Source organism: Mya arenaria, chromosome 4 (genome assembly GCF_026914265.1).
Source record: "Mya arenaria isolate MELC-2E11 chromosome 4, ASM2691426v1".
NCBI lineage: Eukaryota > Metazoa > Mollusca > Bivalvia > Myida > Myidae > Mya > Mya arenaria.
The window spans coordinates 26,699,079-26,718,028 of NC_069125.1; the positions used below are offsets into that span (position 1 = coordinate 26,699,079).

Sequence of the window (18,950 nt, forward strand, 5' to 3'; positions counted from 1 at the left end):
TGTTACTGCATGTCAAAATTGGTCCGGACCTGCAATTTGTCAGTTTTTGGTCACTGTAGGTCTACTGAGCTGTTTTTCAAATACATGTACTTAAATAAAAACTTTTCTCTATGACAGTTTAATTCAATAGGTCAAGGTCATAGTAATATATTGTTTTGAAATCGATTTTAGCACAAGAACTTGAGAATGGTTCAACCAAGGACCATGAAATTCAGTTGAACTTGACCAATAAACACTGTATTATGTGAAATAAGAAAACGACATTAAATCTAGAAAAAGTGATGCTCAGTTCCACAAAACTTTGCATAACAAAGTTGGGGATTTCACAACCAAAATGAGCAAAACCAAAGGATGATACCAAGAGTTTTGTCGGTCAGTAGGTCATAAGTGAAGGACATGGTAATTGCTGTTAGTAAAACATTGTCTGCACTATAACTCAAGTATGATTCACCCATAGTTTTCAGGGTCAGCATTTGTAATTCAAAGGTCAATGTCCTTAAAAAACTTTGTCTGCACAACATGTTCAAAATGATTTGACCTAGGTTAATGAAACCTGTGGTAAGTTGTTTTTGATCAGACTAAGATGGCCCCTGTTGTTGTGTCAAAATAGACATGAGAATTATATTTCCTGGTTGGCAGTTTCATCAGGCTGTCGGACATCACCTTTTTATGTTCCTTTGAATGCCTTATAATATTCTGTCAAATGATACCAATATCATATACCATTATTGCATCAGTTTGTAGTATTGGTATGTTAAACAGGTCTAAAGGCAGTGCGAATTTTTGACAGTGCCCAACTTTGCTTTTTTATATGCATGTTTAATATTGTTTTATTCAAATTAATATTGAATAATTTTAATTTAAATTGTACAATATTTTTTTTTAAATTATAAACATCTTACATTATACCGTATCCCAATCTTCAACTGCCATTTTAACCTGTATATACGGTACTCAAACGGTATGATGCGAGTAACTTCCCTTTCTACATAAATCTAAACAAACTCTCAGCCTGAAATCAACCTCAGAAAAAAATTCAAAAGCTTGTTACTGGGTATTATACGCAGGCATTTTTTTACATCGAAATCTGAGGGGAAAAAATGTGTTTAATACCCAGTCATTTATGGTAGGCTGAGCAGGTCTAGAATAACCTCATTCGATGCTGTGAACATAAAATTTTGCTCACTACGAGTAATACTTGAATATCATAATATTTGGACAAATACCTCCTGTTTCTTAATCATTCTGATGCAAATAGCCAACTAGAAATGTAATATAACATACACAATGTATATTGTGCTGTCAAGAACTCACTAAGAATTCAATACTTCACATTTATTACATAATAATTTACTTCCAGATCATTTACAACTGTGAGAAAAATCAAAGTGAAACACATATTTATTTTACAACACATACATAACTTGATTTAATTTTAAAAAAGACCACAATCCACAATATTGATTTCATTGATATGTTTCATTAAATGGCCACAACTATTTTGGCATACCGTATCAAGATTGGAAAATAAAAGAAGATATATTCATAAATGACCCAAAAAGTGATATCTCATGGGAAAAAATATTTTTAAAAATCTCAGTGATTGACAGAGTGAAAAGAAAGTTGAAATATTTTAATCTGAGGTGTAGCTTAACAGAATCTGTGGCTCGGGCTGTGCTCTCCATGGATAAGTTTTAAATATCTGCCCATCTTTGACTAAAACAAAATGTGCAGGCCCAAGCCTTCAATGCCCATTTTGTGCCATGCAAAGGATAAAATAGTGCATGTGCATTAAGTTGTGCGAAATAAACACAATGCCCATATTTTGTAGAATTGGACACTAGCAAAAGACAACAGGTACCTCTTTTAAGGAATTGTTAATAACATACTGTACATGTATGTATAATTTCTAACATTTTTTTTATTCACATAGCAGAAGGTAAATATTGGGCAGTGATTAAGACAAATATAATATTGTTGAATAACAATTTTAGTATTCATTAACATTTTTCAGTATTCTTTTGATTATTTACATGTATATGTAATGTTTATATCTAATATCAAAATATTTACCATGATAGCTGTGGCTTTGAACCTGGTTTTATCAGGTATTATAACATTGTAGCACCGATAACAAACATTTGCATCCATACATCATATAAACCAGCTGCCTAATGTACAAAATGTATAAAATTGGTTAACTCTTTGGTTGGGTCACAGGGCCCTCGATCGTCCAAAATTACCGCCGAAATTCGGCTGCCGTCCCCCCTCGAAAAAGTATCTTTTTTTCCCCCTTCAGAGCTGAAAATTCCCCCTAAAAAATTGGTTTAAAAAATGCAAAAAGATCGTCAATTTTTTTAAACCACGCGCCATTGTGCGCTAGGGGAAGTAACTCGAATAATAAGTAGCGTTGTATCTAACGGTGTTAGTTCCCTTGCCAATGCGCATGCGCACTAATTTATTCCGTTGTTTACTTCCGTTTGTGAAAAATGTCGCACAATTCGAAATCATATCGAAAAAAGTTAACGAGACAAACGGCGTTTTCATGTAAAAAGATTGACACAAGAAGATCCATATGCGATACCCTAGCTCTTTGCGAATGGACCTCTAGGTCGTAAATCTGCTTGGTGTTATGCACCAAAAACACAGGATACAACTTCCCTGAATTTTAACAAAGCACTATAGGAATGTTTGACTGATGAACAATTGAACGAAGCCATTGCCTACTTCGGTAGAAAAAAGATAGAATGGTTAAATTCTAAGTTGACTGTTCAAGTGATTGAATTGATGTGAAGTTGTTTGCAATGTTACTCAGTGATTAAAGATTGTTTTAAATGTATAATGTTTGTTTGAAACCTTTGTAGTTAACTATTAATACAAATTCCCCTATAATACAAACTCCCCTATTTTGGGAAAACAACGCGAAAATTCCCCCTCAAAAAGGCTGTGGGCCCCTTCCCCCGAAATAGAGCGAGGGCCCTGGGTCAAAATTAGTCAAAATGTTTACTGATTGGCCAGTATTTATTCAATAATTACTATCAACCAATCAACCAGTCATTTCAATGTGCTAACTGGCCAAAAGATAACCAGTGGAAAGGTTTATCCTGTCTGCCAGGAAATTCTATGGTTAAGACAAATATAGCCAAAATGTTTATTGACTGGTCCAATACTGGTACTAACTATTAACCAATAAAAGGTATGTAATACCCAAACCAGCCAAAAGATAACCTTAATGGACAAAGGACAACTTAACAAAATTTTGGTTGCCCATATTTATATGGGTATCATTACAAATTTCAGTAAGCACCAAAACTATGACCAGAAAAAAGTAATTGTTAACAACTTTCAGCAAGCGCTAAACTACTGCCATAAAATTAACTTAATAGTAACCAAGGAATCTGGTCAATTGGGCCTGGTTACCAATTTGACCTTCTCTTAATTAGCTTACTATTTGAAGGTTACTGCAAATAATTATACCTAACAAAAATGGTTACAAGGTTGAAAAGGTCATATCTTTAATCAGCAGAGATTCAAAAAAGTTATAAGATCGAAATAACAAACATTTAACAGCACCTTGGTGCCCCGTTACAACCCTGCCAACACCCTCACCACCACCGTAATCACACAAATTTCTGAGCAAATAAACACATTGAACACTAAAACCAAGTGAGAACACAAATTTGGTATTGCATAAATACGGACAATATTTCACAATATTTTGTTTAATTAACAATAGATTAACAGGTGTCAGACCTATTTTATGATAAACTCATATGACAAGAACAGCTAATACAGCTGCCTCTAATCTTTTTTGTAATTCCGCAAATCTATCCCAAAAGTGTCCATGAAGTCCAGAGCAGCTAACATCTATGATGCTTACAACATTTTTAACAAAGTTCTGAACAATTGGCCCAATGTTTATTCAAATATTGATGGTTCATAAGACAAAATATTTAGTAATTTATGCCCAGTGTTTGAAGTAATAGTATGCATCAGCCAGCAAGCCCAACAGTTTTGGGCTTGTTCAAAATTAACAATTTAAATAGGAAAGCTTGTTACAGGGTGTTAAGTAGAAAGAAGGAATTCCACCTGTTCATCAAAAGTTAAATTACGATAGATGTATTCTTAGGTAAAATAAATTTAATAAGTGAAGGAACCTTTAATTCTTCATTAGGAAAATTATTTTTCTTAAGTTCTCAGAAACATGCTGTCAACACTTACTTTTATGTGTATTTTATTATATACATATGATCAAACTGATTATTTAATATTGTGGTCTTTTTTTGTTATATAATTAAAGGAAGTTTCCCATTTTTCTGTAAGTTTCAAATATGGTTAACTGAATGCAAAATGTGTAGATCTCTTTAATACTTGTACATAAAATCATATTCAGTTACATGTAGATACAAAACTTTATATGTCTTTTGTAAAATTGTAGAAATATAATGAATGGAAATAATTCTTTGAATACAGTTGAGGTTATGTTTTGATTTTAGAAATATATGACACTTTATATGCACCAATTTCTTAAACTGCCTTTAAAAATGCTACAAACAAAACAGGTATCACAATTCTGTATGTTTATCTGTCTGTACACTGCCTTCCTGTTCTTGTTTATCGTAGCTTTTCAGTAGCCTGTACACGGCCCGTGGATCGTTATTCCAATGCTTGTGGAATGAAACGGGAATTTGTCGACTTAGATAGCCCTCGGAGTAGTCGTCAGGTCTTGCCTGTAAAATAATGAGCAATTCATGATCAGTTATTTATAACAGGAGCACAGCAAGTGGGTACCATCATGCAAAAGTGCACCTGCTTTCTCAGTGGGTCAAGAGGCATCCCCTAATGAATTTTTTTTTACATGATTCTGACAGAAATGGTAAGTTTAACCCAAAACCCCTTTTTTTCTCTGAAAAATGGACAAGTAATAATCTTGATTTTTTTCCCAGTCTAAAATAGACAAATTTTCGGACTTGTAGTTTAAAAACTTTAAATTATATGTTACAACACTCAAACACTACCAGTATATGGTCATACTAGACTGATTCTATGTTATTGTTAAGTGTCAGGTTGCAATTAATAATATCACTTAAGGGCGGATAAAACAAAGAAAGTGCCAAGAAGAAGACAAATCTTATTCTCTTTACAATAATTGCAAGTCATAATCATATACATTTGAACACACATTCATCTAGGTACATCCCTGTAAATGATATATTTATTGATTCAAATCATTGTTATATTAATTATTTTTTTAAAAAGATATAATTTCTTTGCTTAATAAAAAATATTATGTATTTTTCTCTTTTTACATTATCAAGATTTATGCAAAAAGCTACAGAAACAAGCTCAGTAGCAAAAAGTTTAAACATAAACCTGGTTAAGTGGCACTGGGTAAACGCCAAAGACATAGAACATAAAATCACAAACAAGAAACAGAAGAACAGCACAAAATTCCACAAACAGCACAGTGCTAAAATCAACATGCCCAAAGACGCTTGACAATAAACATAGACTCATTTCGGCATGACCTTACAGATAATTAAGCTCAATTTGGCATGACCTTACAGATAATGAAGCTCAATTTGGCATGACCTTACAGATAATGAAGCTCAATTTGGCATGACCTTACAGATAATGAAGCTCAATTTGGCATGACCTTACAGATAATGAAGCTCAATTTGGCATGACCTTACAGATAATAAAGCTCAATTTGGCATTACCTTACAGATAATAAAGCTCAATTTGGCAGGACCTTACAGATAATAAAGCTCAATTTGGCAGGACCTTACAGATAATAAAGCTCAATTTGGCATGACCCTACGGATAATGAAGCTCAATTCGGCATGACCCTACGGATAATGAAGCTCAATTCGGCATGACCTTACGGATAATAAAGCTCAATTCGGCATGACCTTACGGATAATAAAGCTCAATTCGGCATTACCTTACAGATAATAAAGCTCAATTTGGCATTACCTTACAGATAATAAAGCTTAATTTGGCATGACCTTACAGATAATAAAGCTCAATTTGGCATGACCTTACAGATAATAAAGCTCAATTTGGCATGACCTTACAGATAATAAAGCTTAATTTGGCATGACCTTACAGATAATAAAGCTCAATTTGGCATGACCTTACAGATAATAAAGCTTAATTTGGCATGACCTTACAGATAATAAAGCTTAATTTGGCATGACCTTACAGATAATAAAGCTTAATTTGGCATGACCTTACAGATAATAAAGCTCAATTCGGCATGACCTTACAGATAATAAAGCTTAATTCGGCATGACCTTACAGATAATAAAGCTTAATTTGGCATGACCTTACAGATAATGAAGTATTATTAAAGGGAAGTTATATTACCTGATGCAAATATGGCACATGTGTTATCGGTATATTAAATCGTTTGAGACACATGCCGATTATCATGTCGTCCGGGGAATCGTCTTGCGGACATTTGCATCCTTCCACCAACTTCTCAACCATGGGCATACTGAATAGCATCCTGATGTGAAAAAGAAGATAATATAATCTTTGTTTCTTATCATCAGATTATTGTATTAAACTTGAGCAATTGTATTAACTTTGATAATTTGTCCACAGGTTATCTTTTGGCTAATTGACTTATTAAAACAGTTTGACTGGTTTAATAGTAGTTTTTATTGGATAAATATTAGGGATGCAAACGAATATTCGAATATTCGATCAAATGTTTGGTATTCGAATGTCAAAATCGGTATTCGAATATTCGATGGTTTTTTTGTTGAATAATAATAATAATAAATATTTTGCCTACAACTATGTTGTTGTATTTAAGATTCGTTTGTCTTGTTTAAACAACGATTGGCCCATAATGCCAGAGGTGTGAATGTGATGACAATACACTAAACACGCGGCATGTATCATTTAGGGACATATCGTCGGGTACTATAAAAAGTCCCCCTGTTTTTACAATAACTAGCTTAATGTAAAAACACGGGGAGTGACAGAAAACGACAAGTGACAGAAAAAAAATCCAATTATTTTAGGTAAATTGCTTCTACCAATTAAGAAAATCTAAAATAGACTAGTTCCCAAGTTGGTTTAGTTTTTCCGTAGTTTATATATTATAGGTCAATCCCAGAACGAGGCTGCTCGTCCTACGGAGACTCTCCATTGGCACATAATGCCATTTGACCAAAAATCCATCTAGGTTCATGTTGTTTACAAATATGAAGGCAGAGGAATATTAATAAAAAGTTTTTGTTAATTTTTCTCTGTTGATAAAGTATGACTTTTTGTCTTTCTGAAATGAAGAATTTCAGAGGCTCATTTGGTGTTATTCAGGGTCCGCCACGCGTAGTTATTATGACAAGGAAAAGCTAAAATGCCCCGGCTATTACTTTAGAGAATATTATAAAAGTTTACTACAACTTTTAAAAGATGTATTTTGGTAATCGAATATTCGAATATTCGTTCGAAAGAATTACCGAATATTCGAATATAAATTTTGCCATTCGTTTGCATCCCTAATAAATATTGTCCATGAAATAAACATTTTGAATAACTTGACAAGACCAAAAACTGAACCATTTTTGAACAGTGGGGTGCAGATGATTTACGGCAGCTTTGAAGCTGCACTCTCACAGATTGAAAGCTTTAACTCTTTTTTTTGTCTTTGAGTGAGCCAAATCTTTTGTACTACATTCAAAATTAATGTTTTATGGCTACAAAAGGGTAAAAAGGTGTTACTAACGTTCTATTCTACTGTTAATTATCTAATATGACTGAACTGAAGGCATTGATGCCAAAATCAGTTGATTCTGAGACAAACAAAAGAAAAATTGCCAATTCTGACTTTTGTGAGATTGCAGCTTTAAATCTGATTTCCAATTAAGCCTTACAGAATGAATTTGAGAAAAAAAAGCTTTTCTCCTTTTGCTGGCATTATTTAGCCCTGTAAATATTTAGGGTTTCTTTTATGTTTAAATACAATCTAAGAATCTTAAAATGCTTTCACCCCTGGCCCAGATCGCCAACAAGGGTGCGAAGGAAGCTCCCTGGTGAAAAAATGGCGACAACTTTTTAAATCAAGAGCAAAACCTGATGTTATACATAACTATGCTGTAATTGTGCAATTGTGATATATCAACACTGTATATTGCACAAGCTTTTCTATTTCCTCATTCAGTGTTTTTAACCAGTTTCAATTTGTACTCAGATACCAGACTTGGTTAAAACTAAACCGTGCTAAATGGTACTTGTAGGTAAGGTGATTTGTATAACTTCAAGGTCAGATATAAATTAATTAAACAAGCAAGGGGCATAATCAAATAACCTTTGACATGCAAGCATAAATGTAGGTATGAAGTATTGAACTCTCCTTTTTAATTTTTCCTTTCAAGAGTTTGAAAATATTAAATCTCAAATTAACAAAACAATCAGAACATCATTACAGTCATACAGTGTCATTAAAATAAGACGGAAAAAGTCAGGTCAAGTCCTCTTACCCTCCACCTCCAGTGATGTAGTCATATCCGTCTCCCAAGGCAGACCTGTAACCATAGCGCTCTCCAATGGCAATTAGGCCTGTAGGGTCATAACACGCCAGCAGTCGCTTCAGTCTTTCTATACTGTTGAAACAAGTTATAACATTAATTACCAGTGTGATAGGTTTTTTTGAAAGTTTTACTTCATTGCTATATAGAATACAGCTTTTTTATGCCTTTACCGTCCAATACCACATCAGTATATGAAAAATATATTCTATACAAAATTATTCAAGTGCATTTAAGTATTTTCTATTCCTAGCCAAAAGGGTGAGGCATGATAAAACATGTACATGCATTCCTCATATGAACATTCTTTAATCTTTTTCTTGTACATGAAAATAGAGATAAAAGGGCCTTCTTACAAACAAGTGTACAGTTAAACATAATAAGATCAGGATATACAGCTGAACATTAAGGTAGTATCAGAAATAGAATAACATTTCTAAATTTTATTTTTTCAAAAACATCTTGTCTTATTTTTCCATTCTTATCATTTGTTTCAAAATATACCAAATCAAGACAATAAACAAAGGATTCGAAAAGTGAATGTATGACGTGATTGTTTATGGCCCAATTATGCTCATACCAAAATATTAGGAGTAAAATCATGATAATAAGCTAATGTACTAATAATGCCCACCCAATGAAATTTCACAACAAGAGCTTGCACCTACTTTATGATGGTGTCATCGTCCGCAACAAGTAGCCATTTCTTATTTTTAATGTTCTCATTGGTGACGGCTCGCTTAAATAGGGCTGCCGTCTTTCCACAATGACCTGAAGAAACATTAAACAAAACATTTTGTATATTGCTAACATAATTTTCAAGACGCTGTTTATCATTTAAGCATTCAATTGGCCAGTAAAGGGAACATATTTCATAAAATAAATAGTAGCACATGTTCTTTAATCAATTTTTTTAGCCACCTGTTAAAAAAAAACCTTGTGGGGTCAAAATTAGCAAAAAAAGACATCCACCTATATATATATACTATTTAAATAATTGCCTTCCCTCTGTGGGTTATATGTTTTACTGGAATAGCGGTTAGGTAAAATGCTTTTTGGATTTTCAAATTCCAAATTTTATATAGCAGGTCTTACTATTATAGAATTGTTCATCCCAAAGTCTCATTTTGATGACTGCAATTGATCTTGTCTGTCGGGATAACTCATACACTTTATACAATATATACACTCAGAAAATACCTCTTTCAGTATTTGGAACACCAAGATCAATTGTAGGAATGGAATCGTCCACCGTCTCACTGTAAAACTCGATGTTCTTGGACTCCTTGGCCCACGTATCCAGAACAACCGGCACTGAAAGACATTAGAATGTGACTCTATATTTTAACACAGGGGGTAGAGCAAGAGTATGATATAAATTGGAATATAATAAGAAACAGCTTTTGTAAATAATTGTTCCAGTATTGTACCTATTTAAAACTATATGCTTTTATTTGCAGGCCACCAGCCCATTGTTATGTTTTGATACGTTATGTATGTTTGTTATTCTTGTTGGAAAATAGCTCATTGAGCTACTGTTTCTTGTTATCATATACCCAACTTAAAATAAATATTCTGTATATGTATAATTTGTTTAAACTATACTTATATCAATATTTTGGTCATAGTATTTGCTTACAAAAATATCTAACACATACTCAACATATTTTCAAATCATATTGTAATAAGGTCAATACAATTGTAATAGTTTCATGTGCAAACCTCTTTCGGTGTGAAACTGCTCACAAGTTTTCACAGCAATAAACAAATCATCATCATTTATAGGTTCTCCCTGAAATTGTGTAATATTGTATATACGTATATATTGTTTTACTGTAGATACATGTATATTGCTTTATATATGTACATGTATTGCAAGATAAAAATTATATGCCGACAATTTACAGTAATAAAAATTAGTGCAAACCTATTCATGTGTGAGCCTGTAAACCTGGGTGTCATGTTATTTCAAATTCCCCTTTTACATAACAATGATTCAGCCTTATTCTCTATGTACATATGAGCAGCATTCCATAAGGATTACCCTCACATGTAACCTCAACCTTCAAGGTAGTGGCGTTAATTTTCCACATGACACATCAACTATGTATGCTCAAAATCTGTGGTATGTTATTTCAAAATCCCCCCTCGCATAACAAAGTTACAGCCCGGACATGACCACCTATACCCCATGTGCATATACGCAACATCCCATAAGGATTAACCATTTATTGTGACCTTGAACTTTGACATACGGATGTTTGTCTTGAGCATGACACTTCACCAGTCTGTATCCAATATCTGTGCCAGGTAATTTTAAAATCACACAGTGGATGACAAAGCCCTAATGAATGGACAGACAGTGATTTTTATATGCCCACCATAGCCGGCATGAAAATCAATACGGGAAAGACTACTCCTGAATTACTTACACAGCTTGGAAATGTTTGGGCTACGTAGGTCACACAATTATCTCCCCTGTCAGACAGGCACAACTCCGGAGCATCGGTCAATTTCACATCATCCATAAGAATGTATGATGCTAGCTGAAGCAGAGGAAAATACAAGGTAAAGGTCAGATTTATTTTTTCGGCAAAATCATGAAAAAGGAACAACCAATCTTAATAACTTTTGATAGTGAAGTTGTTTAGTTTTAAAATCAGCTATAATGCATGTTATAAAAGAACCTTTTTTATTGAATCAATGAATCTCTAAATAGCAGCCAAACTTGGAACTGTCTGATTCATAGTCTTATATAAGCTAACTACTCTCATAATGCCACCAATTGTAATTGAAACAACACTTGAATTGGATTACTTTTGCCCACAGTAATAATGTATTTTTTAACAAAATAACATACTGATTCTAAATCTATGTCCATTTGTTTGCTTAGAGTAATCATGTCAAGAGATAACCTCTAAATTGGTTTAAGAGTTATGAATAATCTGTAGTTATGCGTCACATCAATTAGCTATCATGGCAGACCCAATTACCAAATTTCTTCAACATGTTCAGAGAGAAATCTATTTCTATTTTTAGCAATATGAAAATGATTGGCCTCATACAGTAGAGGACAAGCCACCACAAACCTATAACATCTGCTTACATTTCCATGTTTTATAAACTTAATTACCTCATGTTTTGGATCAATGGAGAAGTCTGCTCTGAAGTTTTCATCATCAGGCCATCTGCTCAACATACTGTCATAAAAATCAAATAGAATATGTTTGACATTTGTGTATCTTCCAGGATTGAGAATGGCCATGCAAAAAAAAAAATCACCAAAGAAAGCTTTATAGATACTCATTCGTTTTGCATAAAAGTAACATATATAAGGTTAGAATGTACGATAATCAAAACACATAAGCCTTCCTTGTACAAAAAAGGCCTATTTAGCTACTATAATTATGTTTATGAGAGTGTTAAAAGGTTATTGCTGATATACTTTTGTATAAAACAAGAGATGTCACAGAGACAGCTCACTCGACTATTCCGCCGCTTTTCAGTGTAAGGATTAAAAAGTTTTGGCGAAACATGCATGGATCACTGTTAGATTAGATTTCAATGCAATACATGATGTGCTGAAATATTAACATAAATGTATTTACATGCAAAATTTTAACCAGAATTTTTTAAGTGTAATAATAAAGGGCCATTATTTGCAAGATATAGTTATCTATCTCGGTTATTCAATTACTTTGGGTGATTGAATACCATTGTATAAAGTCTCAATGCAATACATCAAGAACCGGGTAGTTGCTAAGATATTATCCTATGTGTGATAACATGCAATACCTTAACCAGAATTTCTAAGTTGCAAAATAAAGGATTAAAGAAGAAGGTTAAATGGTTGGGAGCCTGTGTGTAAAGTTTCAATGCAATACATGATGTATTTGCTGAGGTATTGACTTAAAAGTGGTCCAAGCAAAACCTTAACCAGAATTTCTATGACTAAAGAAGGGGCCATTATTTGAATATAATGCAAACTAGAGTTATCTTACTTGGTTAATTAAGTACGTTGGATGGTTGAGTACCATTGTATAAAGTCTTAATGCAATACCTCAAGTAGTTGTTGAGATATTAACCTATGTGTGCGAAAACGCAAAACCTTAACCAGAATATCTTAGTTGAATAATAAAGGGCAATTTTTTACATTAAATGCAAACAAGAGTTATCTTACTTGGTAAATTAAGTAGGTTAGATTGTTGAGTACCATTGTATCAAGTCTCAATGCAATACCTCAAGTTGTTGCTGAGATATTGACTTAAAAGTGGCAACAAGCAAAACCTTTACCAGAATTTTTTAAGTCGAACAATAAAGAGCAACTAGAGATTGCTTTTTTGAAAAAGCGCATGTCTCCCCCATTGTGTGGTCGTAGGTGAGAAATAATCAATGATGGATCCCAAAATCAATAGGGGCCATCAACTAGTCATGACTAACTGGCATACCAAGTATGAAGTTCCTGGGTGTAAACGTTCTTGAGTTATTGAGCAGAAACCGGTTCTTCACCTCAAGGTCAGTGACCTTGACCTTTGACCAACTGATTGCAAAATCAACTAGACATCATGACCAACTTCACTTCAAAGTTTGGTGAACCTAGATCAAAGCATTCTCCTGATATTGCACGGAAATATTTTTTTACATTAGAGGTCACAGCGACGTTGACCTTTGACCTTGTGACCCCCCAAAATATAGGAGTTTTCTAAACCTCATGATCAACCTCCCTACCAAGTTTGGTGAACCTAGGTCAAACCATTCTCAAGATATTGAGCGGAAATGTTTTTTACATTGGGGGTCGCCGCGACCTTGACCTTTGACCTAGTGACCCCAAAAACAATAGGGATCTTCTACACCTCATGACCAACCTCCCTACCAAGTTTGGTGAACCTAGGTCAAACCGTTCTCAAGATTTTGAGCAGAAATGTTTTTTATATTGGGGGTCGCCGCGACCTTGACCTTTGACCTAGTGACCCCAAAAACAATAGGGATCCTCTACACCTCACGACCAACCTCCCTACCAAGTTTGGTGAACCTAGGTCAAACCATTCTCAAGATATTGAGCGGAAATGTTTTTTACATTGGGGGTTGCCGCGACCTTGACCTTTGACCTAGTGACCCCAAAAACAATAGGGATCCTCTACACCTCACGACCAACCTCCCTACCAAGTTTGGTGAACCTAGGTCAAACCATTCTCAAGATATTGAGCGGAAATGTTTTTTACATTGGGGGTCGCCGCGACCTTGACCTTTGACCTAGTGACCCCAAAAACAATAGGGATCCTCTACACCTCACGACCAACCTCCCTACCAAGTTTGGTGAACCTAGGTCAAACCATTCTCAAGATATTGAGCGGAAATGTTTTTTACATTGGGGGTCGCCGCGACCTTGACCTTTGACCTAGTGACCCCAAAAACAATAGGGATCTTCTACACCTCATGACCAACCTCCCTACCAAGTTTGGTGAACCTAGGTCAAACCATTGTCAAGATATTGAGCGGAAATGTTTTTTACATTGGGGGTCGCCGCGACCTTGACCTTTGACCTAGTGACCCCAAAAACAATAGGGATCTTCTACACCTCATGACCAACCTCCCTACCAAGTTTGGTGATCCTAGGTCATGCGGTTTTCCAGTTATCGATCGGAAACGAAGTGTGACGTACGGACGGACTGACGGACTACCGGACTATCGGACTGACGGACAGGGCAAAAACAATATGTCTCCCCCAGAGAGGGGGAGACATAATTACTTGCATTAAATGCAAACAGGAGTTATCTAGATTGGTAAATTAAGTAGGTTGTAGTTGCTGAGATATTAACCTATGTGTGCTTGCATGCAAAACCTTAACCAAGGTGTGACACTGACGCTTGGGTGAGTAGTATAGCTCTCCATATTCTTCGAATCGTCGAGCTAAAAAAAAACAATAATTGTAATTGTATCCCATTGGTTAAATGTCACACTATTCTCATCAGAATAAATGTAATATTACTTTTTCAGTAATGGTACACTGAGAAGAAACCCTGCAGCAAAGTCAGGAAATGTAAGTTTTTCAGGCGGAGAAAAATGGTGGATGATCGTTGATTCCTTATCCTTTAGGGCGTGGCCTATAAACCATTCCTGGAAAATAAGGTGGGGTAATAGAGACTATGGGTGTACATAACAGGGCTTCCATTAAAAGAAGTTTGGAAGTATATATAATCTCATAAAATGTGCCATTCCTCGAAAGTACAAGAACTTGTAAAGGAAGAGGCTTGAAAGGTCAATACATCAAAACCTTGTTTTAATGTTATTATAAAACCACATTTTCAACAAGTAAAATGAAATATTTAAGTATAGTTTTGGCAAGTTATAGGTACAAATTAGTTAAATGTATTTTGTAGGACAATAAATGCAAAGTTTGTGTCAGAGACATAAACTTCTATATTTCAGAGAAAATATAAAACATTGATGTCGAGGAAGTTCATTCTTCCACTTCCAAATTTCTAAATATATGTGAATACAAGATAATTCTAGTCCAAATTTCTGTTAATAAGTACATGTATATGCTGTTGAACATCAGTTTGTTTGAACAGTAAACGAAATAATAAACACTCTTCCTAAATGACATCAAAATCAGAACATGAAATAGTACAAAAGTGAGTTAACTTAATTTATTACATACATGTACATAAACACAATTTATACCTTTGCAGGATCATACTGCTGAATAAATTTCTCAAATTTGTCAAGATCGATCCTTGTTTCCTCCTCACAAATGAAAATCCATTTGGAAACCTTTGGATCACTCTTTAATCTGAAATGAAACATACATGTACAATAATCAATATGATCATCTCCTTCAACTTTGAAGTCGCTCAAACAGATGGAAAAAGTAGTATGGAATTATAAACTTAAGTTAAGAGTTGTTCACATTATGTTTTATACGCAATATTTGTATCTGGCTTAAAAAGGTAACAGTTAATGTATGTGTATAATATAAATATCTTATATATCAGATCCCATGGAGATTATAAAGTTACCAAAAATATGTGTATATGATATTTAAATATGTAAAAATCTAGATTTTTTGTTTAAGATAGCATGCAAAGTTAACCAAAGAAAGTCAATGCTAAATGAGGCGTTAGACAACGGTTTATTTAATTTGGTCTAAGTGTATTGTTATCCTCATACAGGTAGTCTTTTAAAACAATAAACAACAAGAGATGTTTGTCAAACATTATGCCCCCCCTGAGCACCATGTTGTCAGGATTATATGGACAATTGAATGAAATATGCATGGACCGAAATGACAGCTGATTTGTTGCTGTTTTAAGATTATGACCATTAAAATGTGAGGATAAAGTGTGTTATGACCGTCATGACCTTTGACTCTATGAACTCAAAATCCAGAGTCATCAGCTGGTCACCAGAAACCTAAATGTCAAGTTTGAGGGCCATGGGTGCAGGCATTGTCAAGTTATCACAAGACAAGTTTTTTTCGATCAAGGTCACTGTGACCTTGACCTTTGACCCGATGACCCCTTAAATCATAAGGGGTCATCTACAAGTCAGATGCAACTCCAAGTCAAGTTTGAAGGCCATGGTTTCAGGCATTGTTGAGTTATCACTCGGACAACCTTTTACCATTCAAGATCACTGTGACCTTGACCTTTGGCTCTATGAATCCTAAAATCAATAAGGGTGATCTACTGGTCAGGCTTAACATCCATGTCAACTTTAATGATCATAGGTTCAGGCATTGTTGAGATATCAGTGGGGGAAGATTTGTTAACTTTTTTGAGTTAAAGGTTACTGTGACATTGACCTTGGCCTTATGACCCCCAAAGTCAATAGGGGTCATCTACTGGGCAGGCCCAACCTTCATGTCAAGTTCGATGACCATAGGTCCAAGAATTGTCGAGTTTGTTTTCAAGGTCACTGTGACCTTGACCTTTGACCCCTAAAATCAATAGGGGTCATCTACTGGTCAGGCCCAACCTCCATGTCAAGTTTGAGGGCCATGGGTGCAGGCATTGTTGAGTTATCAATTGGACAACCTTTTACCATTAAAGGTCACTGTGACCTTGACCGTTCGCCCAATGACCCCCAAAAACAATAGGAGTCATCTACTGGTCAGGCTCAACCTCCAAGTCAAGTTTAAGGGCCATGGGTGCAGGCATTGTTGAGTTATCACTCGAACAACCTTTTACCATTCAAGGTCACTGTGACCTTGACCTTTGACCCATTGAGCCAAAAAAACAATAGGGGTCAGCTACTGGTCAGGCTCAATCTCCAAGTCAAGTTTGAGGGCCATGGGTGCAGGCATTGTCACGTTATCACTCGGACAACCTTTTACCATTCAAGGTCACTGTCAGTGTGACCTTGACCTTTGGCCTGATGACCCCCAAAAACAATAGGGGTCATCTACTGGTCAGGCCCGACCTCCATGTCAAGTTTGAGGGCCATGGGTGCAGGCATTGTTGAGTTATCACTCGGACAAGCTTTAACTTATTTTACCATTAAAGGTCACTGTGACCTTGACCTTTGACCCAATGACCCCCAAAATCAATAGGGGTCATCTACTGGTCAGGCCCAACCTTCATGTGAAGTTTGATTACCATACGTCCAGGAATTGTTGAGTTATCACTCGGACAAGCTTTGGTCTACCGACGGACCGACGGACCGACCGACCAACATACCGACATGCCTGTGCAAAGCAATATACCCCTCTTCTTCGAAGGGGGGCATAATAAAAAATAAGGAAATAATGATAATTATTTTCCAGTCCATATTAACATACTTCTCAAGTAAAGGGAATACAGTCCACATGCCAGTCTTGCCCTGGAATTTTTTATGCGTCAAATACACGGTAGGTTTGTCTTCAGCTTCTCTTGACTTCATCTGGTCTCTGAGGGAGAGCTGTAGTTCTCTGGCCCGGCCTGCATGGTACGGGTTGGGCTGTGACAGCACCGCTATCACAGCATCTGATAGCTTTGTGTCTAAAAAAGTTATGAAAAGCAAGTATTCAATTATTTCACTTAAACCAATTTGAGAAGATTGGAAAAAAATAATATTGCAAATGAATTGTTTTTAAAACTTATCTAATTTCTTGTAATATTTCAAATGTTGAATGACCAGCACTAAAGTTAAAACTCCTTACCAAAACTATCAGCCGCTTGACAGGTATATGCAGGAAGTACACCTAAAATACATATATACATATAAATATCTCAATATTAAATATATCTAAAATATCTACAAGTTCAATCATTTTCAAATTAATCAGCATTGCTTAGACATCAATATATCATGATATACTTCAACCTTTTACCAGACACCAAAATCTTATCCTTTTTTTTCTTGGTCTTGACCAACTCAAATGTTACCGGATTTGGCTGGTGGGTAAGGAGGGTTTCTTAATTATTATGATCTCTTATCGTTTATTTCATACAATCACTTTATAATGCTGCCAGGACAACTTTGCCTACGTAACAGTAAAGCATCTGCTTCTTGAGAAAAATTCAAAAGCCCAGTATGATGAGATATATATACCTTATGTTATATATTATTAAATAATATGGAGAAGACTGTGCACCAATTTCTCTAAGGTATAAAGGATTGAAGTATCTTATTTCATTGAGCTAAATTATTTGCTTGAATTGTAGTTAATTGCAATTATTCTTTCCAATAAAACCTCCTGGAAGGAGAACATTACAGGGCTATTTCTGCCCAATTTGGGAAAAAGACCCTGGACATTTTGGAAAATTTTGCGTCGTGAAAATGCTGAAATTGGGAAATTTTACAGTTAAAAGAAAACGCTGTCTAGTCTCCTGCGAATTAGGAAATGATTGTATATTAGTTTATTTACCTTTAAAAGACCCAAAATGGCTGAAATATCAATCCTTGGGTGTAAATATCTATTGCAATAAATTGATCATGACAGATGATATTTCATACAGATATCTGAATGTGATGAAAATCAATGATTTCTGAGTTCAATTATCAAAAAAACTTTACGTCAGTTTGCATAATTTATCAAATTGGCAAAAAAATATTAATTTTGGAGATAAATGGATATTTTTTTCGCAAAGGGAAAAAACCTTTAGATGGAAGTAAATTGCAACAAAAAATCACTGGAATACATAGGTAATTGATTTAGTAGTCTGTGACCTTTAGGTCTATAATTACTGCTGTCGCGAAAATATATAACAAATCAAAAGTTTGCATGCAATACTGTACAATTTGACATATAATTCCTTGTTTACTAATTAAACAACATTTTGAAGTATTCTTGTATTTGAAACGCAGATTTTTAATGAAGTTACCTGCAAATATTAGTAAAAGTTTCATTGACACGTCCACGTAGCTAACCATCTTGACAGCTGCTCGCGCTCACTATAACGCGTAATTTCATTGGTCAATGATTTA

General features: G+C 34.8%; 1 protein-coding gene across 1 annotated transcript; it reads right to left on the reverse strand.

The window, feature by feature from the left end:
- Nucleotides 1-1,320: 1,320 nt before the first annotated feature.
- On the reverse strand, nucleotides 1,321-18,907 carry LOC128232629 (beta-1,3-glucosyltransferase-like). The gene is made up of 13 exons (XM_052946294.1): nucleotides 18,848-18,907; nucleotides 17,683-17,724; nucleotides 17,323-17,521; nucleotides 15,228-15,336; nucleotides 14,533-14,660; nucleotides 11,677-11,743; nucleotides 10,976-11,089; nucleotides 10,266-10,335; nucleotides 9,744-9,857; nucleotides 9,212-9,314; nucleotides 8,496-8,618; nucleotides 6,370-6,511; nucleotides 1,321-4,730 (listed from the first exon to the last, which is right to left on the reverse strand). Exons 1-13 carry the CDS (start codon nucleotides 18,894-18,896, stop codon nucleotides 4,566-4,568), a joined length of 1,425 nt encoding a protein of 474 aa, XP_052802254.1. The 5' UTR covers nucleotides 18,897-18,907; the 3' UTR covers nucleotides 1,321-4,565.
- Nucleotides 18,908-18,950: the final 43 nt, after the last annotated feature.

Coding starts and splice junctions, on each gene's coding strand:
- LOC128232629 (XM_052946294.1), bottom strand. CDS start 18,896: ATGGTTAGCTACGTGGACGTGTCAATGAAACTTTTACTAATATTTGCA. Junction 15,337..17,322: donor GTATTCCCTTTACTTGAGAA/GTATGTTAATAT, acceptor GTTTCATTTCAG/ATTAAAGAGTGATCCAAAGG. Junction 8,619..9,211: donor GACGATGACACCATCATAAA/GTAGGTGCAAGC, acceptor TTGTTTCAACAG/TATAGAAAGACTGAAGCGAC.